This window comes from Pseudochaenichthys georgianus, chromosome 11, assembly GCF_902827115.2.
Source record: "Pseudochaenichthys georgianus chromosome 11, fPseGeo1.2, whole genome shotgun sequence".
NCBI lineage: Eukaryota > Metazoa > Chordata > Actinopteri > Perciformes > Channichthyidae > Pseudochaenichthys > Pseudochaenichthys georgianus.
In genome coordinates this window covers 1,751,791-1,778,389 of record NC_047513.1, presented here as the reverse complement: position 1 = coordinate 1,778,389, position 26,599 = coordinate 1,751,791, and the positions used below count along the sequence as shown (strand labels likewise).

The 26,599-nt window shown below is 44.7% G+C and overlaps 1 protein-coding gene across 1 annotated transcript in view; it reads left to right on the top strand.

The window, feature by feature from the left end:
• The window catches only part of LOC117454804 (glutamate receptor ionotropic, kainate 5-like), a 403,890-nt gene that overhangs the window by 283,116 nt on the left and 94,175 nt on the right, over positions 1 to 26,599 (top strand). Inside the window, exons 9-12 of the mRNA XM_034094000.1 lie at positions 8,620 to 8,772; positions 11,906 to 12,010; positions 22,327 to 22,434; positions 22,522 to 22,725. Of these exons, the coding sequence (XP_033949891.1) occupies positions 8,620 to 8,772; positions 11,906 to 12,010; positions 22,327 to 22,434; positions 22,522 to 22,725 (570 nt within the window). The remainder of the gene's footprint in view (positions 1 to 8,619; positions 8,773 to 11,905; positions 12,011 to 22,326; positions 22,435 to 22,521; positions 22,726 to 26,599) is intronic.

Below are 26,599 nucleotides of genomic sequence, written 5' to 3'. Positions count from 1 at the left end.
GTTTTCCTAACTGAAACAGCTGTTCTCGGAGTGTATTTAGGTGTTCTATCCACTCTAATGTCACTTTGGGAAGAGGAGAGACTGAATGCAAAACGTGGATCATTTCTGATCTTTGCCTGGGCGCATACAAATTTCACAAGAAGCTGAAAGGTGGGAAAGGCACAAGATAATCTTTCTTATACCTGGAACCTTGCATTACCCAGCACTCTCGTAGGCTGTAAGAAAGCTTTTCCACTATTGGATTAACACCTCTTGCAGTGTCCAAATATGCTAGGCCAGGCAGGAGTCCACCAGATTTAGCGGCATCTATCTCCAGTAGCAAGTCACCTAGCTCTCTGAGCTGGTGGATGTCTTTATTTGAGGTGGTTGGAAATGTCTCTATTCGTTTTAGAAGGGCATTTTCGATCACCTCTGGGCATCCATAACATTCCTCTAAGCGCCGCCATATCATACTGACACCTGCTGTGGGGTTATGAACGTGCACTGACCTTATCCGCTTTGCATGTGCTGCTGACTCCGGTCCAAGCCATTTGACAAGGAGGTTGAGCTCTTCGTGGTCAGACAGATACAGCTCCCTTATAACTGATTGGAATGATGATTTCCATGCCCAGTAATTTTCTGGACGATCATCAAGGGCAAGGAGCCCAGAACTCACCATCTCTTTTCTCATGAGATACTGAGCAAGATCAGGAGTATGAGGAGTTGGAGCTCAGTAGTTATTTGGAATGGATGCTGGAGAGACAGGAAGCCATGAATAGTGTGTGAGGGAATAATTCTGCCTTTACTCCTAGATATTTAACCTTATTGCCTGTTGACGTTAATAACCAACCAATATTCTGTTATCTCCTTTAAGGAATGTACTCCAGCACTTAAGTGTCAGTGTTATGGCCTGATAGGGGGGTTTACGACTGTGAGAGCGCTGGCTTCTAAACACCACTGACAAGTGATTGAGTATTTTCAGTTGAGGGATATCTTCAGTGTTCCCAGGTGTTAACGCCCCATCCCCCAATATGCTCATTAACTCTCTGTAAACTCGTTAAAAGGTATATCGAGAGATAGGCTGATCAGAATTGACATGACAACCCACCCGTGCAGTCAGAACCTTTTGCTGCTGTGACTTGTGATGTGAATTCTCCGGCCATTGACTTGTAATTGTAACGACTGAATGAACACAAGTGGAGGACTCAATAGCACGACTCGGAGACAGAGGATTAGGATGCAAAAAGGTCTTTATATCCAAGGTTCGGTACACGGGAATCAGATACTAGAAAAACACTGCTGGAACGCTAGGAATAACAAAGACGAACTGGCACTGAAGGGACTGTGGATGCAGACTAAATAGACAGAGGGAGAGATGATAATGGGGCACAGGTGAGGCTAATTAGGGAAGGGAAGCAGGTGGAGTTCAATCAAGGGCAGGAAAGCTGAGACTGAAATGAGAGAAACACAATGAGAACAGGAACAATAACAAAAACATCAGCATGCTGGCTAAACCCTTACAGTACCCCCCCCTCTAGGGACGGCACCTGACGTCCCAGGTTGTTCAGGATGTTGACGTTGAAAGTCTTGGATGAGGTCCTTACTGACATTACTGGTGGAGACCCATGACCTCTCCTCAGGACCGTAGCCCTCCCAGTCAACCAGGTACTGACGTCCCCGGCCTCTAGGTCGAACTGCCAAGAGGCGTTTCACAGTATATACAGGTCCACCATCAATAAACCGGGGGGGTGGAGGGGGTCTGGAGGTGGGGACCAGTGGACTCACTTTAACTGGTTTGATGCGTGACACATGGAATGTAGGATAGGCCCTCAAGGATCGAGGTAGTCGAAGCCGTACTGCCACAGGATTTATGACCTTGGATACCGGGAAGGGACCCACAAAACGAGGAGCCAGTTTGCGAGACTCCACTCGAAGGGGCAGGTCTCGAGTAGAGAGCCACACACTTTGTCCAGGTTGGTAGGCAGGAGCAGAGATACGTCGGCGATCGGCCATCCTTTTATAACGGGCTGAACTCCGTAGTAGCACCTGGCGGGCCCGGCTCCAAGTGCGATGACATCGGCGGATGAGGGCTTGTGCAGATGGAACACTGACCTCCTTCTCCAGGTCGGGGAACAATGGTGGTTGGTATCCATTGGCACACTGAAAAGGTGAGAGACCAGTAGCAGAACTAGGCAAAGTGTTGTGTGCGTACTCCACCCAAATCAGATGCGTGCTCCACGTGGCAGGGTTCTGAGACACCAGGCAGCGTAGACAGGTCTCAAGCTCCTGATTCAGCCGCTCCGTCTGGCCGTTAGACTGCGGATGATGTCCAGAAGAGAGGCTGACTGTGGCACCGATGAGTGAGCAGAAAGCCTTCCAAAACTGTGAGGTAAACTGTGGGCCCCGGTCTGACACAACATCCCTAGGGAAACCATGGAGACGGAAAATATGGAACAACACTGCCTCTGCTGTCTCTCTGGCAGATGGCAATTTAGGCAGCGGGACAAAGTGGACCATCTTCGAAAATCTATCCACAATTGTCAAAATAGTGGTGTTACCTTGAGACGGCGGCAACCCTGTGACGAAATCCAACGAGATGTCAGACCAGGGGCGATGTGGCACTGGGAGCGGGCGCAGAAGACCAGAAGGGGGCTGACGGGAAGTCTTGTTCCGGGCACAAACTGAACAGGCTGCCACGTACTCCTTGACCGACCTCTCCATGGAGGGCCACCAGAACCGCTGCTTAATGAAGAACATGGTGCGGCGAACACCAGGATGGCAGGAGAGGAGGGAAGTATGTGCCCAGTGGATGACCTGTGAGAGAAGAGGGTCAGGAACAAACAACCGGTTCTGTGGGCAACCGTCGGGAACCAAAACATTAGCACTCGCCTGCCTGACCCTCTCCTCAATGTCCCATGTGACTGCCCCCACTACCCAAGAGGGGGGAATGATTAGTGAGGGAGTGCGAGGAGCTGGATCGGAATCAAACAGGCGGGATAGAGCATCAGCTTTAGCGTTCTTAGAACCGGGACGGTATGACAGGGTGAAGTTGAATCGGGTAAAGAATAGGGCCCACCTGGCTTGTCTGGAGTTGAGGCGTCTTGCAGATCTGATGTACTGAAGGTTCTTATGATCGGTCCAGACTAGGAAAGGGTGCTCAGTTCCCTCCAGCCAGTGGCGCCACTCCTCCAAAGCCACCTTAATTGCCAACAGCTCCCTGTTACCCACATCATAGTTTCTCTCGGCTGGGGAGAGTTTCCGAGACAGGAAAGCACAGGGGTGGAGCTTGTTGTCCTTCTTTGACCTTTGAGAGATGACTGCCCCAACGCCCACATCTGAAGCGTCCACTTCGACCACAAACTGCTGAAGTGGATCAGGAAGTGTGAGAATAGGGGCTGAAGTGAAGCTCTTCTTAAGCCTCTGAAAAGCCTGTTCTGCTAGGGGGGACCATTGGAACTTCACCTTGGGGGAGGTTAAAGCATGCAGTGGGGCAGCCACAGAACTATAGTTTCTGATGAAACGTCTGTAGAAATTTGCAAAGCCCAAAAATCGTTGCATGAGTTTCTGATTGGAAGGTGTAGGCCACTCAGTGACTGCACTAACCTTTGCTGGGTCCATCTGAATGCTGTTCTCCGAAATGACAAATCCCAGGAAAGAGACGGTGGAGACGTGGAACTCGCACTTCTCTGCCTTCACAAAGAGTAGATTATCCAAGAGACGCTGCAACACCTGGCGGACATGTTGGATGTGGGTCGTCTCATCCGGAGAAAAGATGAGAATGTCGTCGAGGTAGACAAAAACAAACTGGTTGAGCATGTCACGGAGAACATCATTAACCAGAGCCTGGAAAACAGCTGGAGCATTGGTTAATCCAAATGGCATTACGAGGTATTCGTAATGGCCACAAGGGGTGTTGAAAGCAGTCTTCCATTCATCCCCCTCCCTTATCCTTACCAAATGATAAGCATTTCGAAGATCAAGTTTAGTAAAAATCTTTGCATCCTGTAATAGTTCAAATGCTGAAGAGATAAGAGGAAGGGGGTACCTGTTCTTTATGGTAATGTCATTTAGCCCTCTGTAGTCGACACATGGACGAAGAGTCTTATCCTTCTTGTCGACGAAGAAGAAGCCTGCTCCAGCCGGAGAGGAGGAAGGCCGAATTATCCCGGCAGCAAGGGAGGAGTCAATGTATTTCTTCATTGTTTCCCTTTCGGGGCCAGACAAGGAGTAGAGATGTCCCTTAGAGGGAGAGGTCCCAGGGAACAAGTCAATGGAGCAGTCATAGGGTCGATGGGGAGGCAGGGTGGAAGCACGAGTCTTATTGAAAACCTCCTTCAGGTCCCGGTAACAGGTGGGCACCCTGCTAAGATCCGGAAAATCAGAGTCTGCTGCAGCTTGGAGAGGGGTAGAGACAGCAGTAGTTAGGGCAACAGTCACATGGGTGGAGGGCAGAGCTCTCTCTGGAGCAGGAGCAGAAGGGAAACATGTGGCCAAACAATCCTTATGCCAACCCAAAACTCTCCCGGTGGACCAGTCCATGTGGGGATTGTGTCTTACCAGCCATGGGTAGCCCAAAATAAGAGGGTGTGAAGGAGAGTTAAAAAGATGAAAACTCAGGGATTCAGTGTGGCCGTTAGCGATGATTAGTTTAAGGGGCCGAGTACGGTGAGTGACACGGCACAATAAACGTCCATCCAGAGCCTTTGCTACAAGAGGCCTCAACAGGGGAACAAAATTAAGTCCAAGTCTCTTGGCTAATCTCCAATCAATGAAACTCTCATCTGCTCCGGAGTCAATTAGAGCAGCATGCGACAAAGTCTGAGTAGGAGTAATTAGCTGAGCAGAGGTGAGAGTACGAGAGGGACTAAAAGAAACAGTTCGACTCACCAGGACCCTCCTACTTACTGATGAGCCTGGTCTTTTACTGGGCATCTGGCTACAAAGTGACCCCTCTGTGAGCAGTAAATGCACCTCCCCTCCCGTAGGCGGCGCTGGCGCTCCTCAGGAGTCAGCTTTGCTCTTCCCAACTGCATGGGTTCCTCCTGGGCAGTAGGCGGCACTGGAGAGTCGGTCGTCTGGAAACGCTGCTTGGAGAAAAAAGGACTGGCCTGAGACTGCCCTCTCTGGCCTGGCGGAGAAAACACAGCTCTCGACTTCTCCCTTTCTCTCTCTACGAGGCGAGTGTCAATTCTTATTGCCATAGCAATGAAACTATCCAGGTCAGAGGGAAGCTCTAGAGGAGCCAACTGGTCCTTGATGGGGCCAGACAGTCCATGGCGAAAAGCGTCGAAGAGGGATGAATCATTCCAGCCGCTGTCTGCAGACAAAGTGCGGAACTCCACGGCGTAGTCGGAGACACGTCTCCCTCTCTGGTGTAAATCCATTAGAGCTCTCGCTGCTTCCCTGCCTGGAGTTGTGTGATCAAATACTTTGCTTAAAGTCTCTGTAAAACCTCTCAGGGAATTACAGACTGGGGAATCTCGAGCCCACTCCGCCGTAGCCCACGCCTCCGCTTTGCCGGTGAGGTGGGAAACGATGTAGGCTACCTTAGCCCGTTCAGACTGGAAGGAAGCGGCTTGCAGCTCGAAGTGCAACCCACACTGGACCAGGAACGCACGACAGTTATCCGAGTCTCCGGAAAAACGCTCTGGTCTGGAGAGGTGAGGAACCGAAGGCAGCGGTGTCGGCATGGTGGCAGGAACAGGACCGGGAGCTGTAGCCGGATCCGACGCTGGAAGCGGAGTAGCAGAGCGTTGTGGATTGAGATGTGCCACCAGCTGCTGGATCTGATCTGCCAGCTGGCAAACCTTGCTGCCGATGGATGACTGGAAACCCTCCTGCCGATCCGACAATTCTCGTACTCCCTGGCAGACAGCGGTAAGTTGTTCATCTTGTAGGTTAAGACGAGCCCCCTGGGATCGAATAGCAGACCGCAAATTCTCAGAGTCGGCTGAGTCCATGGTTCTGGCCAGTTCGTACTGTAACGACTGAATGAACACAAGTGGAGGACTCAATAGCACGACTCGGAGACAGAGGATTAGGATGCAAAAAGGTCTTTATATCCAAGGTTCGGTACACGGGAATCAGATACTAGAAAAACACTGCTGGAACGCTAGGAATAACAAAGACGAACTGGCACTGAAGGGACTGTGGATGCAGACTAAATAGACAGAGGGAGAGATGATAATGGGGCACAGGTGAGGCTAATTAGGGAAGGGAAGCAGGTGGAGTTCAATCAAGGGCAGGAAAGCTGAGACTGAAATGAGAGAAACACAATGAGAACAGGAACAATAACAAAAACATCAGCATGCTGGCTAAACCCTTACAGTAATAAACATCATTGTTTGACATCAAAGCTCCAACTCTCCTCGTGTCTCTCTGAGTCCTGACTCTCCATTGCTGCAGAAGTTTCCCTTACAAATTGGCGTTGTCGGCAGGATACCAACAAATCTTCAGAACTGGTAAGTGGAGGAGAAGTTGAGGGATATGGTGCAGTTACCCGAACAGTGTTTGAGGGATTTTGCCTATGATTATCGAGCCCTTTGTCTACGGTGGAAGCCCGATATCACCGAGGCGGAGTTGGTAAGGAAAATACTCAACAACTGTAATCCCAGAATAGATGGTTGACTTTGGGGCACTGTCAGAACCGTGGATCAACTGGCGTCTATAGGCACATTAGTGGAAAAAGACTGCACAGCTGCAAAATAATATTGGGGAAAAGTGGATCAACAAAAAGTAAAACATTGAATGTGGTTTATAGCCTAAATAGGCCTACAAACATTTCCGTTTTTTGCTGCCGACGGGCGCAGGAGCAAGTCTGTGTTTGTCAATGAACTATAGTGGCCTGGATTAGGCAGAAAAACATTTTCGGTTTATCGCCGAGCTGACTTTTTGTTATGTTTTGTTTGTATTTAGCTTGGCTTGAAAACTGTCAATAGAATTGAATAACGCATAAAACCTGTCTTTGTTTATTTTGTGAATGTGTGGATGTAGACAGTAGTAGCTAAATACACTTCCGTGGGGACTATTTTGTGGAAAGATTCGATTTTCCGTTTATCAGTTCTGTTTTGCCTTTATAACATTATTTCATATCAAGAACCCCTTGTGCGTTTATTTAACACAGCTATTTTTGATAGTTGATCGTTACAATAGGAAATACTTATATTTAACCAACTATAATGCTTGTTTTAACGACATAGAAGGAAGTTATTATGTTTATAACAGCAACTACATGCACAGTTTGACCCTGGTCCGAACAATAATGCCCTGCAACTGGAGGTGCATGGGGCTGGATCATTTTATAGCAGGTGCTGATGAGTTCTGAAGCAACCAAGAATACCAAATAGCATACTGGGTTACAGAAAGTGTTTCAATGATGCCAGGCTATTAGAGAAATTGCCTATTGAAATGCAAATGATTAAATGTTCAGAGCAAACAAATTGAATAACATACGTTTTAGAAGGTATACTGAAAGAAGGAGAACATTATGACAAAGTGACCACCTCTCATTTTGCCTTTAAAACTAAACCGCCAATATTTTCAGCAAATGTACACTTTCAATTAAGCCCAGTCCGATTCTATTAAGCAAAAGTTGGTCATTGTTTTCCAGTGGAAAGACCTTTAAAACGATCTGTTGAAACATAACTCTCAGAGCTAGAGTCTTCTTTTGTATGTCATCATTACAAGCCTATGAGTACTAAATATTATCTTGGCACATGATCCGAAAATAGTGGCCTGGTGCGTTTCATAGTAATGGTGTGTTCCTAAGCCGGTTCATATCCGAATCAGAGACAACAGCTGCAGGAGCAGACAGATTGGTGAGAGACAATTATCTTTCCTCCTTCCATCTCAGTCTCCCCTCTTCTATCTCTCACTTTTTAAACTGTAATTAGTTATCCGCAGCCAGCCCTGAAAGTATCGACTCAGAGAGAACTTCAATCACACTCAGTAATACATCCATATTTGTTATCAGCCCTGGACAGCTGAGCTAACAGAGCGGAACGTCACACCCTGATAGCAGCGCCTCACTTTTCTGTATCCTGCTATCACTCCCCGACTGATCACTCACCTGGAGCAGCATTGACAAACACATAAACACATTTTTCTACTCTGTGTTTATTTCTGTGAACAATATAACATGAAATGACAGAAAACAATCAGCTAGAGGTCTGGAGCCTCGTTCAGCTCATCTGGAGAAGTTGGTGGAGATCAAATCAGACGCAAAAGAAGAGTGAATGCTAGATGTACAGATATCATACAGATGCAAATACATCTCCAATGGGCTGATCATGTTGCTGTGTGTCTCATAGATCAATACAACTTAAACTATAAGAACTTTCTAGTTTAGCCTAGCTTAGCATAATGCTTTAGCACTGGCAAAAATGGTAACTACTACCGAAAGGGAGTGAAATACGACACCTACTCAAAAGCAGCTTTTTAAATAATGATATATTATTAGCTCCCACGCTGGTTGGCAATGCATTTAAGAAACATCTTATTTTGGGAAATGTGTAAATCTGACCACCTGTTTTCACCAGTTCAAGCTGCTGTTGTGTCCACAAGCTAGGAAGGGTAGACCCGTCTAAATGCCAGTGATCAATTTGAAAGATGAACTGACTGTTTTTATTGTGTGTGTTCCAGTTGTCCTCGGCCCTGATGTACGACGCGGTCCACGTGGTGGTGAGTGCCGTGCAGGAGCTGAACCGCAGTCAGGAGATCGGAGTGAGGCCGCTGAGCTGCACCTCTCCGCTCATCTGGCAGCACGGAACCAGCCTGATGAACTACCTGCGCATGGTGAACCACACACACACACACACACACACACACAAAAATCCTGCTGAGAACAGATGCTGGTAGTGTGTTGTTTGGTGTGTTAATCCAGTTTATGCAGCTTATAAATCCTCCCTGGTAAAAAACAAATTGTGCTTGTCAAATATTTGCAAAATGTTGATTCATCTCTGCATCAGATCCCATTTGTATAAATGATTTAATCAATACAAATCCAACCAAGACTATTCAAAGTGTTGCACATGATGTTAACGTTTTTGTAAATGTTACATTGCGTTATGTGGAGCAGTGTGTGGGGTCTGTATTTGGTTTGGGATAACTGAGAGCAAGTGTGCATACAGTGAGTGTAAGGGAAACTTCTGCAGCAATGGAGTCAGGACTCAGAGAGACACGAGGAGCTGGAGCTTTGATGTCAAACACGGATCTTTAATACAAGCATCGGCCGGAGAAATTCACATCACAATTCACACAGGCAAAGGTTCTGACTGCACGGTGGGTTGCCATGTCAAATCTGACCAGCCTCGCATCTTGGTAGACCTTTTAACTAGTTTACAGAGAGTCAAATCCACATACTGGGGATGGGCGTAAACACCTGGAGACACAGGAGATGTCTCTCACATCTGTGGTGCTTAGAAGCCAGCGTTCTCACAGTCGTATAACCCCCCCTGTGCCCGCCAGGTCAGGCCATAAAACCTGGTAGTATCAACATACGACTGCATTATCACATTCCTTACGGGAGATTAGAAGCAGGGTTGGTCGTAAATGTCAACACACAGAATAGGTTAAATATCTAGGAGTAAAGACAGAAATATTCTTTGACAGTGAGGACATTAAAGCTGTGGAGGGTCTCTGAGCTCTTTGGAAAAACATGGGTGAAAGAAATGTTGGTAAAACTGACTGGGGATGCATCGAATCCTTGCAGTTGTATTTTTCTTATCTACTGCAGTACGGTCAATAAATATAAATCATAAATGTTTCTAGAAGTAGCTTCTATTGATGTGATGATAGATTTTCAGTTTGTTGTTTTGTTAGAGTAGCCAGAAGTGTGTCAGTTTGGAAGCACATGTTTTAATATATATATAAAAGACTGTTATAGTTTGGGATAATGATGTCATGTTACCAGGAGTTGTGGCAAAAAAAGGTTTTCACTCTTTCAGCTTTCCTCCTTAAGAATTTAAAACCAGGTTCAGTCCTTTTCACCATTAGGGCTATTAAAGATAATGGATCAAGTTTGCTCATGCAATGCCAACTGTGAATGTTTGACATGAATCGCATGACCTTGTAACGGGAAAGAAAGCAAGAACATCTACAAGCTCCATGTACTCACTGACTGGAGACCAGTGCCATCAGGAGGAAGCATCTCTACTTCCTGTAAGGGCAGGAACTGCACTAGAACTTCAGGTGTGGTGAAAACAGAGGAGATACGTTTAGCTGGAGCACGCAGTAGCTTCCTGAAGAGTCCCAGCAGTGTGCGACAGAGGGCAGGAAGCACAGCAGCAGAGAGGATATGCTCTGAAGTCATCTTATAGTGAAGAGTAATGACTTTTCTCACCAGTGTTTATGCATTTCTATATTTCAAACCTACACATGTATTGTTTTATCTCTATCTAATCATTGATCCCGCTGATATTAAAGCTTCCTTGCATGTTTTTCAGAAACAGCCCTTAAATGTTCACTGTTTGTAGAGAATACCCCATTATTCCCTCTCATTATTATCAGATAAACCAATCAGTTATAGTCTCTCTTCTTTCCTCTCCATCCCTCGTTCTCTTTCATTTCCATATTCATTTCATGTATTCTCTCTCTCCCCCCCCCTCATATTGTTTGTGTTGCTCTCATACTGTACGTGCACTCAATTTCACATTCCTCACATGGATTCAGGCACAAGCCTTACGTTCGAATGCATAAGGGTCTCACACACCTCACACACATTTGCACATTCCTCCAAACACACACGGCAGTGGCTCAGTCAGTAGAGGGGCTTGGACTGGGAGCTGGGAACAGACAAGAGTGTGGACTGGGACTTGGAGAGGTCCCAGTTCCCATCCAGGGCCCTGCCGTGGTGCCCTTGAGCAAGGCACCGGACAACCCTCTATCCACACACACACACACACACACACACACACACACACACACACACACACACACTGATCTGATGAAATATATCTGTCTTTTATTTTTTATTTTCCTTAATAAAAATCTTATCTATCCTCTTTTGATATTTTTCTCTTTGCCAACATTTCCTTTCTGAATCCATAATCGTCCCGCTCTATGTCTTAACATGTAGCTGGTTTAAGACTTCTGATTTAGCTACAAACATGTTCCTACATTGGCTCAGGCTCTCTGATACTTCACAGCAACCAGTCGCAGCATTCTAACATCCTGGAGAATAGTTGAGGGTGGTTCAAGCTTGGTGATGAAATGTATTACTCAATGAATACGTGGCTGCTATATTACTGCACATCTACTCTAGCCATAGCGGCACATACAGTATAGTAATGGTTGCTTGCAAATGGTCTCGAAAGCAGTCGTCTAACAGGACAAGGTAACACAGTTTATTCAAGATGTCCTTCACCAAGGAGTTGTTTATCCAACACAGCTAATAAGCTATTGGTTCCTTTTTTTGATTTTGACACATTGGTTCTCTGTTCTATCAGGTACTATAAGGTCAACATGGTTACTGTTGGTTAGGGTGGAGTTACCTTCAGCATCAATAGTCTTACTCAGCCCTGAAAGCAAATATACTCCAATCCATTTTAAATGAAGGGCCATTATCTAGTTTAGGTTTTTGTTATGTTATTCAGTGCAGACTAGAGTAACCTGATTATCTGCACTTCCGTTTTTTTCGCATCATACTTATACAACAGCTACGCCAAGTATACCCTAACTACATTTTGGGATGGATATATAGTCTTTGTGTTGTCAATATCTATGTTTAGTGAAAAACTACTGTATTTTAAAACAGGGTTTTCAAAGCCTCCACACCATCATTTATGTGAAATGTTGCAGCTGGATCCATGCATGTGACTGTTAATCCACATATTATTCATGTTAAAAAACCTTCAGTTTTGAAAGCATTTGTCAGATTGTCATGTGTAGCTAACCGTTACCTCTTTGTGGTCCCTCTCTGTCCCCTCAGGTGGAGTACGATGGTCTGACGGGTCACATAGAGTTCAACAGCAAAGGCCAGAGGACCAATTACACCCTGAAGATCCTGGAGAAACACCCTGCGGGACATAAAGAGGTCAGAGGTCAAACGGGGTCGAGTGGGAGACAGACAGGTCAGAGGTTAGGTTAACTAACGCACTTTGGCACTGAACTCAAGATAAAAGATACCCTTATTACTTATCGTAGCTGCACACAATTCAAAACCAATCAATGTTGTGTAATTAACAAGGACAATTGGGTGTTTTTTAGTCGATGAGTAGTGCAGATATCACTGTAAAATCAATCGACAGTAAGGAGAATAGGCTACTTACTTCCAGGTGTAAAATTCTCCGTTATCCAATGGGAATGGACGCTCGTAATACAATACAGAGGACATGATCATTATCTTTTAAATAACGTTAACTGAAGGGAACAATCTATTTGACACAGCTGAAGCTCTGGCCTTCCTTAAAAACTAACTAATTTAATAAAAATCACAGTTGCATTACACACAATGCACTGTTTTTTGAGAACACAAATTCGTAACTAATGTAATTTTTACATTCTGACGAAAAATAAAAATAATTATGAATACAAATAAAATAAAAGAAGCCTCCCGTGAGTTACTACACGCTATAAAGTAGATTTTAAAAACGTTGTATAGAATAAAAGCTCACTGCGGGCCGTTGTAGAAATGCGTATGTGCACCACGACAAAGGAGCCTCATTCACTTTACATTGGGGTTGTTTGCGTGGTGCCGACACGTAAATGTAACAAAGTTCGTGAGTCCACCACGCATTGTGGTGTTAAGGAGTCGTGGTGGAGTCACGCATTCTGGTGAGATCAGGTTGAGTCTCACCGTAGCTGTCAATCGGATCAAAAGACGTGTTCAATGGCACTAAAACGAGAAAAAACACGGCTGAATCGGTTAATCCATAGGTTGATAATGTGTCTGTGGATTTTAAAAAAATATTTATAATCCATAATTCCATTTGTATGTAAAAATCGGAGAGTAAAAGTTAGCTGTAGCCACCAGAGTTATCGCAGCTTCCGGTCTTGGCTATGCGTCAGTCTCACACACACACACACACACACACACACACACACACACACACACACACACACACACACACACACACACACACACACACACACACACACACACATACATTACCAAATAAGGAGTATGTGGCAGTTCCCCTCGATTCCATTGGCTCTGACGGTTAGAAAGAGATGTCAATCAGCAAAATCGATCAAGGGGGGCCAGAGATAGGTCAAATCCACCCAAATGATTGGGTTCAGAAGTCTGATTAAGCCACGTGTTATCCACTGAGGAAGCCCGGAAGTGGCTTGGATGATGGCGGCAGGTGCAGTGGGTGCAGTCACAGCTCTCTTAATACACGCAATACTTTTGAACTTTTTAAGACCTGTTGACATAAACCAGCACAATATGCGAACAAGGCTGATCTGTTGAGCCAACAAACCCATACAACTCTTGGAAAATTTGGATATGGGAAGCACCCTCTAGCGGTGTCTCTCATTTTTCCATCTTTCTACAAACGGCTAAAGAAACACTCAAAGCCACAAGCTCGCCTTCAACAAAGTAATGCACTGCTAATCACCATCTGTCTGCTGCTATCTGGAGATATTCATCCGTGCCCTGGTCCATACCAAACTACACCAGAGAATGAAGCCAACATCACGGCGGATGCTACAAGCAATACACATTTCCAACAGAGTGCTGTTTGGCCTACCCCGGGTGTTGGAGCTGGAGTGGAAGTCGCGGGGTGATGGCGGACGGCTGCGGGCTGGTTGGAGCTGCGCGGTTCGGGGCTGACCGACTACGACGGACTGCTGCGAGGAGCGGGGGGGACGATGCCCCCCGGCACGGCAAGACATTCATAACACCGCTGTATCTGGGTGTAATAATCCATGGAGCCTACATTTGGAATCAGTACAACTCAAAAGCTAAGGAAACAGGTGAATCCGGCGATCACGAAGAACAGGAACCGAAGTATCTTTCAAACTGTGAATCACTCAAGGACAGTCTGGGATCCCAAAGCTAAGCCAAAGGGCCTTTTAGGTGGACATTTGAACTAGGGATCGACCGATATGGCTTTTTCAAGGCCGATACCAATACCGATTATTAGTAATCAAGGAGACCGATAACCGATATTTGGAACCGATATACATTTGCAGTAAAATCAGAAAATCTATAGTGTCAAAATGTAGAATAACACAAACTCCAACACAACTCAACACAACTTCTTTGAAATGCATTTAAGCATATATTATATTTAATGAACTTTTAAACATCTTACAACTGGTTTCCTCTCTGAGCCCTTTTCTTTAGTGCAGCCATCTGCAATGAGTTAGAGAGAGAGACAAGAAGTGGGGCGGCAGGCTGACATGCTTAACTAACAATAATGCTTCATTTATTATATCAAACCAATGCCTGTCTGTCTAGCATAACATCCCAATAAGCTGCTAGCAACTGCAAAACACTAGTGCTAGCTAATGTTTTGCAAACTATTAAATGTGAGGCTATTAAAGTAGACCTAACGTTAGACTAGTAGCCTCACTTCTAATATTTTGCTAAACATTTGCTAAATACATTAGCTAATGAGCTTCACATATCAACCTGAAAAACTGCGAGGCTCCACTCGCAGCCCCCCCCCCTCCGCACCACTCCGCTGCGAGACGCTGCACGCTGACTGATTTCCCGCGTCCCTGTGTAACTGGGAAGCTGATAGAATTGGATCAATAGATCGTGCTGTTTTTGCAACTTCAGCATAGGGGATTGGGATGTTTATTGAACTTCGGCTTTCAACTGATTTACCTTCGAAACACATGTATGGCTCTGTCGCTCAGCGCTGCTGTTTGCCTCTGTCTGTGTCTGCGTTCTTCGCACCTGCCTGTAATCTGAGAATGTCCCGCCTCAATGGCTGGCTCCCGCCCGGAAAATCTTCAGTGTTGATTGACACTTCAGTAATAGCCTATCAGATAGCGCTGTGGGCGGGACATTGCTCGTGTACAGAGAGTGGTGACTGCAGACAGAGAAACGGCCGCATCAGAGCCAAAGAGTTATCGGCAATTTTATAAAAAAAAGGCCGATACCGATAATCGGTCAAATGAGGAATATCGGCCCCGATAATCGGCCTGGCCGATAATCGGTCGACCCCTAATTTGAACATACGAAGCATTAAATCTAAAAGTGAGCAAATCCAGCATCTTTTACAGGACTCTAATCTAGATTACCTGTGTTCAGTGACAGCTGGTGGAAAATATTTTTGGTGGGGCTGTTATATATATATATATATATATATATAGTGAGTAAAAAAAAATGTTTTGGGAGAAATGACCCCTTAAATTAGGACTTCTGGTGATGTAATGGCTCGTTTCCAGTGCAGCGCGGAGCTCGCTTTAATGCTGCGTTCAGACCGGACGCGATGCGAATATTCGCTTCGCTCTAAACGCTCCTATCGCATCGCTCTAGTCGCTCGAGTTTCACCGCGGCTGCCAGCTGTGTTTACTCGCCTCATTCAAACAAGACGCGCTGGCTCGAGAGCTACAACTACAACAAAATGAACATATTTTACCGTGATTAAATTGTAATACACGTTTCTAAATGATGCCGACGTAACAACATACTGATACCGGTTAGTAAAAACCATGAATTAATGCTTTGACAAGTCTGCAGACAGACGGCAGGCGAAACACCTTTTAGAATGCTTGTTTTCTGAATGGAGCTTGGGTCGACCAGGCTAAGCTAACGTTGTATATGCTCACTCCACACTCACAACAACGGCCTACAGACATAAATAAACCAGCGACTGTATTCGCCATGACACAGACAGTGCCGAGCCGTGCGGGGCCCGTTTTTGGTTGCGTTTCCACTTGGCCTAGTACCGGCTAGCGGGTCCTAATTCACAGTTTTTCTGGCCCCATAAAATCGTGGTTCTAGGGCCAGGAACAACCAGGCTGAGTCGGGCTGAGTATGCTAAACTAGAGAGAGAATCGCTGGCAAGGGGGCTACAACTAGAACAAGATGAACATATTTTACCGTGATTTAATTGTAATACACGTTTCAAAATGATGCCGAATTAACAACATACTGATACCGGTTAGTAAAAACCATGAATTAATGCTTTGACAAGTCTGCAGACAGACGGCAGGCGAAAAACCCTTTTAAAATGCGTGTTTTCTAAATGGAGCTTGGCTAAGCTAACGTTATATATGCTCCGACCGTCCACACTCACAACAACGGCCTATACAGACAAATAAACCAGCGAGACTGTTTTTCCATGACACAGACAGTCTGTGGTTTGTACTTGTTTAACTTTTGTCTAGTTTCTGAACAGATCGTATCTGTCCCCGGCTGTTTGAAGAGCAAGCATGGGAAACAAAAGACAGCATTTACCTGTTTGCATCCTGCTAGCCATGCCTTTCTGGTGTACCAGCTACGTGAGAAGCCTCGTTGATACGTTTTGTCTTTTTCACGAGCTTGCAAATCGGGTTGGTCCGGTCCAAGGTCTTTAAGCAACAGTTTATCTCCCAAACTTCTCCTTTCGAAAGGATTGGAGATTAGCTCTTGCACGGAATTGGGCGGGGACCGAGGTCCAGCGACTCCACCTGCACACGAAGCCATTCTCATCACCTTGGTCACTCACGAGTCTAAAAAACAACTCACGTCAACGCACGTAAGCAACGTGAGCGCCAACGTGAGCGCCAACGTGAGCGCCAACGTGAGCGCCAACGTGAGCGCCCTCGTGACCAACATATTTGGATTGGCTGAAATTATGTTTCGGCGGCACAGTTTACTATTGAGACTTTTGTAATGTGCTGGTTGCTGCTGTTTGGCTCGGGGGCTCCTTGCACGGCGCCCGGTATTGATAAACTAATGCCACGGGCAAGGCCAGGCAGGAAACATGTGACTTATCAGTAACTTTAGACATCGTAACACAATTTTAAACGAGATTTTATTGTAGATTATACATTTTACTGATACCAATTGTATGATATTTACCTTGTTCATTAAAAATAAAATATAAAATATTAATATATTTTTTTGTATGTGGGAAGAGGTGGGTCGGCGCCCCTAGCGCCCCTATGGGCCGGCCGCCACTGCCTGTGTTTATATGAGACCTGGCTTCATGAGTCCGCTCCTACAGCAGCCTTTGACGTGCCCGGTTTTAACATTTACCGGAGAGACAGACGCGGCTCGAAAGGGGCCGGGGTTATGGTGTATGTGAAGGATAGCATCCAGTGTAGTGAAATTCAGTGGTCTAATTGCAATGAACTAGAATGTGTTGGTGTCAATATAACTTTGTCACCACAAATGTCATTTGTTGTAATAGCTATCTATCGGCCTCCTTCTTCAAACAATCAATTTTATGAGAATTTTAGGAAATTATTAAGAGAATGTAATTTTAACAAAGAAGTTATTATAATGGGCGATTTTAACATCAACTGGGAGGATAAATCTGCTAGAAAGAATCTTAAACATATAACCGATAACTTTGACCTTGTGCAACTGATCAATGGACCTACAAGAATCACTAATTCCACCAGGACACAAATTGATCTAATTTTTAGTAACAAACCAGAGTACATTTTTAATCTTTTAATATGTTAACTGGTCTCTCTGACCACAATATGATTCTAATCGCCAGGAACCTAACCAAGAGGCGATTTAGTCCTTCATTCAGGAAAAATGATTATTTTGGAATTCCCAAAAACAAATATGAGACCTTTATAAATGCTGTTCAACATATTAAATGGGATAATCTTTTGCTGGGAATGGTCTTTTCGTGGTCTACGAAGACGACAGTAAAATATTCTCAAAAACATTAGAGAGCACTATCAGAGATTTCAATTGCAAATTCAAGCAGAAAAATAAGAAAAACACTGTCCCTTGGATAAATGACGATATTTTAAAACTGATGAAAGAACGTGATCTAGTCTTAAAAAAATCAATCAAAACTAAATTAAGCCATGACAGGCATCACTTTGCTAAGCTGAGGAACAAAGTCATTAAGAAGTTACGGAAGGCTAAGGCAGACTTCTTCTTGACTATAATAGACAAGGCAGGGGGTAATTCTAAAATGATCTGGAAACAGTTAAAACTATTCACTGGAAATAAATATAAGGAAAGAAAACAGCTTGAACTTAAAGTCAATGGAAAGTCTACAAACAATCCAGCTGAAATAGCTGAAGTTTTAAACCACTACTTCATTGATTCTGTTGCAACCATTGCACAGTGTTTCTCACCTGACTGCACACATTTGTGTTATGTTAATACAATTGAGCCGGCTTTCAGCATAAGAAATATCACTGAATCTGAAGTTATCAAAGTGATTGGATCACTTAAAGCATCGAGAACAAAGGATATACTTGGCAAGGACATGGTTATGCTAAAAGATCTCAGCACAACACTTTCTAATCCTATTGCCAAAATGATTAACCTCTCCTTCAGTCAGGGAATGTTTCCAAGTGTTTGGAAGCCGGCTATAGTTATCCCAATATTTAAAAGTGGAGACCCCATGTCTTCCTGTAACTACAGGCCAATCAGCATCCTTCCTACAGTGTCACAGGTTGCTGAGAAACGTGTGTCTGAGCAAATCATTGAGCATTTAAACACTAGTACATTTTCTCTGCATCCAATGCAATTTGGCTTTAGGGCAAAATACTCAACAGAGACCGCCAACTGTTTTTTTACAGAACAAATCAAATAAAAAATGGATAAAGGTGGTGTTGTAGGAGCAGTGTTTCTTGACACTGTTAATCGTAAAATACTCATATCTAAGCTTTCCAGTTTTAACTTTTCTTCACAAACACTTAGATGGTTAGAATCATATTTGTTTAACCGATCTCAGTATGTGAGAGTTCAAAATCATGAATCTGCTGACCTTCATCTTTCGACAGGGGTCCCACAAGGTTCAATCCTGGGACCATTACTATTTTCGCTCTATATAAATGATTTACCATCTGTATGTCCTGACACAAACATCCAAATGTATGAAGGTGACACTGTAATATATGTACATGGAAGCAATATGACACAAGTGGCTAATGAACTGACAAACACCATGGTTCATGTAACAACTTGGTTGGAACAATGCTGTTTGCAACTAAACATTTGTAAAACAGTATGTATCTTCTTCAATCAATCAATCAATCAATGTTTATTTATATAGCCCAATATCACAAATGTTACATTTGTCTCAGTGGTCTTCACAGTGTGTACAGAATATCAGTATGACAATACGACACCCTCTGTCCTTAGACCCTCTGTCCTTAGACCCTCACATCGTACAAGGAAAAACTTCCAAAGAAAACCCAGTTTAAAGGGAAAAAATGGGAGAAACCTCAGGGAGAGCAACAGAGGAGGGATCCCTCTCCCAGGACGGACAGACGTGCAATAGATGCCGTGTGTAAATTGAAAAGATAATACATTTGCAACATTTTGTTTCACCAAAACAAAGTCCTCTTGTGTTGCGCCAGATGTTTGTGTGTCAGGGGAGAGGCTGCAGGTGGTGTCACAATACAAATACCTTGGAGTCATGATTGATTCAACACTCAATTTCAAGGTTCAGGTTAAACAAATATGTAATAGGGTCAAATTCAGTCTGTCGAATTTTAGGTTCACCAGAGATTACATGTCAATTGAGGCATCTCTGATGTACACACACTCTATGGTTCTCTCACACATCACCTACTGTTTAACTACCTGGTCACATGCCAGTACAACAACATTAAAACCACTAGAGTCATTGTACAAACAAACACTCAAAATACTGGACAAAAAAAGATCAGTTTTTTCGCATCACTGCCCAATACTCAAAAATACAACTTGCTAAGCTGGAAAACCTCATTAAACACATGCTTGCCTTTTTTACAAGATTGTCAACGGCCTTACCTCACCTCCACTTAGAGAGTTTATTAACATACGCACAACTGCAACTAGGGTAACAAGAGGTGCAGCGAGAGGAGATTGCATTATTCCACTCAGAAAAAGTTCTTTCAGTCAGTCTTCATTTTCTGTTAAAGCTGCTCAGCGATGGAACTCAATCCCACCTCCAATCAGAGACCAGACCACATTCACTTTATTTAAATCAAAACTCAAAACCTGGTTAGTGAGGAATCAGCTCTGCCAACACTGACCCAATCTTCTGCTCCTTACAACCCACCGCCTGTGTTTTAACATGTTCTTTTGTTTTGTTTTAATGTTCTGTATTTTAAATTGTTTTATTTAAGTATCCCAGTAATGTCTGTTGCATGTTTTAAATGTATTGTATGTACTTGTTTAAAATGAAATGTGTTTTAGGTTGACTTTTAAAATCTGTCCAGGGACTACAGATGAAAAATAGCCTCTTGGCTAACTCTGGCACGTTTACAGAAATGTTCATTAATGTGCACTGTCCCTGTTAAATAAATGAATAAATAAAACAAATGACCCCAGAAGTGGTTTCTTTTCTAAATCTCTCTAAAAAGGTCAAATTGCACTTGTTTTGCATCAATCTTGATACAGGGTACTTATTATATGTTGTACTTTGGATTCCTAAAGCTTGTAGTCTACCATCCCATCATTCAAGGGTGGTTTTCACTAAAAGACATTTCTTTTTTTTGGACGGACACAATATTTTACATTATTTTATTGTGTTAAATCTGAATTTACTAAAACATCTATATTGATTCTGACACTTCTACATCCAACTCACAGGTTTATCATTACTTTGAGAAAAAAGATTATTAATGTACCCCTTTTAGAAGATATGGTCATTTGTTCTGGGAATGTCATTTTCAAGCTTGAGACCTGAAAAACAGGCTCGGGTTTAACTTAAGAAGCAGGAAGCACTCCCAGAAGAACATACCTCAACACATGAACATGTTTTTCTAGGAATCCTGTTAGTTGGGATTGAGGTGTGTGAGAATCAAATCTCCTCCCTGATGTTCAGGTGTTACTGCCTCTGGGCTTGTTCTGGCCATGGAGTCACAGTAAGCAGTTTTTCATCCATCAGTCAAATCCACACAGCAGACTCTGTCCTCGTGGCTCAGTGTTGCGGAGTGACCTGAGATGAACAGTAAGGGATCAAAGATCAATTGAGTTCACTCCTGGGTCAGATGGGCTCCCGGGCCAGGGTGCTGTGAGGAGTGATGGAGATGGAGACCTTTCTGTCTTTTAATATGATCATTTGCTGCCAACCAGCTGGGTCTGTCCAAAGGTAACTACATCTAAAGTTCACCGTTGAAATGGTTTATTCTGTACATCGTGCAGATATGAAGGGAAATGAATGAGCATCCAAACAAAGAACTGGTAGTCAGTTTCAAATAAAGGCAGTCCCCTCCTGTCTTGGTCGGTTCAAGTCTGACCTAGAGAACTAAAGTAAGGGGGCAGAAACCAACTCAAACAGAAGGGTTAAGAATGTTGACCTCGTGGAAGATTGTTTCGGAACATCAATCACAAACCAACAAATAATAGAAGCTTTTGGTAATCAGATAACAGCAAAAGTATTTCCATTGAGACACAAGTTGTGTATGGGTGGTTAAATGAAAGCCACGATAAACAGATGATAAGGAGGGACATGATTTGAGGAGAGTCGGAGCTCCACCAAACAAAGATGAGTTTTAACATCACAATGGGAGCTTGGAATAAAGTTAAAGTAGTGACAGTAAAAGTAGTCGTTGTTTGATTGGTCCATTTCAGAATGATATATATGATATGTTTTATAATGATTGATCATGAAAGTGTTCTGAAAGCTTTAGCGCAAGTTCAATAAGGAAGACCTAACAACGAGTCACTTACACGTCACTCTATTGCTCCCTCCCCCTCATTAAATACGAGGGCGTCACCCCTCAGCAGCCGATTGCTGCACATGTTAAATTCCTTAAATGCATGCTCTCCCCTCCTGAATGATTATCCTGCAAGCCGGGGCCTAATCGCCAAACACCATTCCATTCTCCTGTTGTCTTATCATGGCAATCATTTCATTCATAAGACGTGTAACAATATATGTATTCCTTACATCACGTCTCTCCGGTTTGAACTCAAGGTGCAGCTAGTCTGAATGGCTTTGTAGACTGCAGGGTAGCTTGTGAATTTACTCCAGGTGGAACTAAAGTCTGATTCAACACTTGATTAGATTTCACATCATTCATCCAGAACTGCAAAGTAAGTCAAGTTAAAGTACACTATTTACGTCTGAATTGTAGTGGGTTAGAAGTACATAGTATCTCAAAAGTGTGCTTGAGTACAGTACTTGAGTAAATGTTTTTAATTACTTTACACCACTTGCTCCATCTTTGTCCAAGATACATCTTGTATTTCCTTCATTGTTACCTCTTCTTCCTCCTCCTCCTCCTCCTCCTCCTCCTCCTCCTCCTCCTCCTCCTCCTCCTCCTCCTCCTCCTCAGATCGGTACCTGGTACTCCAACAACACGTTGACCATGAACTCCACGTCGCTGGACCTGAACGCCTCGGACACGCTGGTTAACAAGACGCTAATCGTGACCACAATACTGGTAATCTGTCATAATGTAGAATTAGATTTCACTGCATGATGTTCCTCCTCCTGAATCAGCTGCTGATGATGTCACTTCCTCTGGTAGGAGAACCCGTACGTGATGCGGAGGTCCAACTACCAGGACCTCCAGGGAAACGACCAGTACGAGGGCTTCTGTGTGGACATGCTCCGAGAGCTGGCCGGCACCCTGAAGTTCTCCTTTAAGATCAAGCTGGTGGACGACGGGCTGTACGGGGCCCCGGAGCCCAACGGCAGCTGGACCGGCATGGTGGGGGAGCTGATCAACCGGGTGAGTGGGGGGGGGCAATGTTTGAAAGAAGAGGAATAACTAACATATTTAGACAAGCTATCCACATTAACAGTTTGTCCAGTTTTGATTGCAACTCCCTCTGAAAGGGAACAGGGATTCTGAGAGAAGTTCCTGTACCACGGGATGACAGACGGAGCTGTCACCACACATTGCAACACATTACCTTACCTGGATTTTCTGAATTTGGGTTTTGCTGCATTATTATTAAAATGAAAAACTAACAGCAGAGAATACTTGAGAGACCTCTTTCTATACCACTTGTTTTAAATACAGACATTTATAGCGCATGGTTTGTGCATGGTTTAGCAGCGGGAGCGGTACTGCAGTCGCTTTACCGCACCGTTGTGACGAAAAGGGAGCTGAGCCAGAAGGCAAAGCTCTCTGTCTACCGGGCCATTTCCGTTCCTACCCTCACCTATGGTCATGAAGGATGGGTCATGACCGAAAGAACGAGATTGCGGATACAAGCGGCCGAGATGGGTTTCCTCCGCCGGGTGGCTGGTGTCTCCCTTAGGGATAAGGTGAGAAGTTCAGTCATCAGGGAGGGACTCGGAGTTGAGCCGCTCCTCCTTCGCGTCTAAAGAAGCCAGTTGAGGTGGTTCGGGCACCTAGTTAGGATGCCACCTGGGCGCCTCCCTAGGGAGGTGTTCCAGGCACGTCCAGCTGGGAAGAGACCAAGGGGTAGACCTAGGACCAGGTGGAGGGATTATATCTCTTCGCTGGCCTGGGAGCGCCTTGGGATCCCCCAGTCAGAGCTGGTTGATGGGAAAAGAAAGTGTGGGGCTCTCTGCTGGAACTGATACCTCCGCGACCCGACCACGGATAAGCGGGAGAAGCTGGATGGATGGATGGATGGTTTGGCTCGACTCGACCATAGACTGTATACAATATGGACGTAGGCTCTATGACGTCATCCACAGGTTTATGAAGTCCTGTTGTGAAGCACAAAGCACTGAAGCAGCAGAGCATGCAGAGCTGTCACTCAAGTGACCCTTTGTTATGCTTTATCCGTAACATCATTTAAACAGGTGGGTTGTATATAAGCATATTACAGTTGTTGTGAAAGATTATATAAAGAGGCTAAGACAATTGTTCACACCCTAGAATCAGAGTGGTGCAGGAATGAGTCCTAAACCATTTTAGCACTTCCTGTTCGATCATCGAAAATTCAACAGTTTTTTGGAAGTGCTTTTGGTTAGATGCCTGTAATACGATCTGTGGTTAACTCAAGCAAACACACGTTGTGTTCTCCGTTCCGCACAGACCTGATTCTCATCACCTGCAGTGACCTATATTCTCTTTCTACACCGCGCTGTTACAAGTCCAAACAAAAAAAGGTAAATAGACGAATCAAAAGGTCATAGAAGAGCTCCAACACATCCTTTCAGAGAGGCCTTGGTTAGACCATACACTCCAGCACGTGCACTACACTCGGTGTCGGCCAATCCGCTTGCTGCTCTCTCATTGTGAGTGGGACCCTGGGCTGAAGTCCAATAGTCCCTTTAGCTTAGGAACCTTCCTACGGAGTGAGATGACCCGGAAGTCCCTCAGTGGCAGCCATGATAAGTGCCGTTCCAATTCTCTAGATGATAGGAAAGGAGGTTTCAAACTTCCTTTATAACCTCCTTTAGCTTAGGAACCACTGGACCTCCCTAACCGACAGGAGAGGAGAAAGTGCTGCCCCACAATGCCTTGCAGCCGCAGCATTTGCCGTCACTCAACAGTCGGCCGTTCACGGAAACAACCGATTATGACGGAAAAATGATATCATGAAAGTTACGGTGCTTATTAAGCTTTTTAAAACATAGGTGGTAAGTTGCCAAAGTGCTTTGTTCTGAACGTTCATCAGTATTATAATCAAAGAGAGAAATATGAACGTTAGTTTTTACTGAAATGATCAAATAAAGTCAACATTTCAGTCTTTACTGAGCTGTGTGGAGTTTGTTCAACTTTTAAAAGATGTTTGAATGGTGATATACACAGTGATAGATGTTAAGGACTAACGTTTATAATAAATACATCTGTATTGATTTTAAGATCTTTAGTTCATCAATCATACGTATTGGGATCATTTGTATTAATGTGGACCGGAGGGAGAGGGAGACGAGCATAAGTTTCACTTTCCTTTTTTATTTTAATTCCAACTTTGGTCATGAAGAATATGTTTCTCTGTTGTCCACGTTTATAAAGCAAAGCAGCAGCTTCAGAGCACGGAGCAGAGTCTCTAGATGAGTTCACAGGAGTCCCTCGTTCTTATTGAACATCCATGTTGTAGTCCGCTGTATAGAAAACTGTAGTTTCCATGGTTTCCCCACAGCAGCAGACGCACATTCAGGACGTCCGCTGGCGCATCATAAACACGTGGGATAGTGAAAGTGCATTCAGATTCTCTAAAGTACTGCAGTCTCTTCTCCTAAGTCCTTTTGAATTCTCCTATCCACTATCCCTTAACCCCGTGACGCTTCACTCAGAGGTCAAGGAATAGGAGATAGGGTTAGACGTTAGGAGCTGATCTTTGGATTATCCGACCGCAACCCTGGTACCCCTCAAAAACACGCCTGTTTGCTCTCCTGGCTCCTAAATGGTGGAATGAACCCTTTGACATCAGGACAGCAGAAACTCTGCATATCTTCCATTGCAAACTGAAAACTTATCGGTTGTATTGTACCTTGGCAATTAAAGTTAAAGTTAAAGCCTTTTATTGTCATTATACACAGAGTATAACGAGATTCAGAGTGCAACTCTGTCCCGGTGTGCAAAAAATACAAACAAATACATAACACTAAAAAACACAGCAATAGGACATACAATCATACGGGGGAATAAATAGTTAAAAATATTGATAAAAAAAATAATAATAATAATAATAGTATATAAAGTGCATTAAAAGTGTGTGTATGTGTGAGAATGGTTACAGTTATTATTATGTGTGGTGGTTAAGCAGCCTGACGGCCCAGGGGTAGGAACTGTTTTTGAGTCTGTTTGTCCGTGACTTGAAGCTCCTGCCTCTCCTCCCAGAAGGCAGGAGAGAGAACAGTCTGTGACCCGGATGAGAGCTGTCCTTTATGATTTAGTTAGCTCTGCTGCGGCAGGGGAGGTGGAGATGTGTTCCAGAGAGGGCAGCGGGAGGTGGAGATGTGTTCCAGAGAGGGGAGGTGGAGATGTGTTCCAGAGAGGGCAGGGGGAGATGGAGATGTGTTCCAGAGAGGGCAGCGGGAGGTGGAGATGTGTTCCAGAGAGGGCAGGGGGAGGTGGAGATGTGTTCCAGAGAGGGCAGGGGGAGGTGGAGATGTGTTCCAGAGAGGGCAGCGGGAGGTGGAGATGTGCTCCAGAGAGGGCAGCGGGAGGTGGAGATGTGTTCCAGAGAGGGCAGGGGGAGGTGGAGATGTGTTCCAGAGAGGGCAGCGGGAGGTGGAGATGTGTTCCAGAGAGGGCAGGGGGAGGTGGAGATGTGTTCCAGAGAGGGCAGGGGGAGGTGGATATGTGTAGAGGGCAGCGGGAGGTGGAGATGTGTTCCAGAGAGGGCAGGGGGAGGTGGAGATGTGTTCCAGAGAGGGCAGGGGGAGGTGGAGATGTGTTCCAGAGAGGGCAGCGGGAGGTGGAGATGTGTTCCAGAGAGGGCAGGGGGAGGTGGAGATGTGTTCCAGAGAGAGGAGGGGGAGGTGGAGATGTGTTCCAGAGAGGGCAGGGGGAGGTGGAGATGTGTTCCAGAGAGAGGAGGGGGAGGTGGAGATGTGTTCCAGAGAGGGCAGCGGGAGGTGGAGATGTGTTCCAGAGAGGGCAGGGGGAGGTGGAGATGTGTTCCAGAGAGGGCAGGGGGAGGTGGAGATGTGTTCCAGAGAGGGCAGGGGGA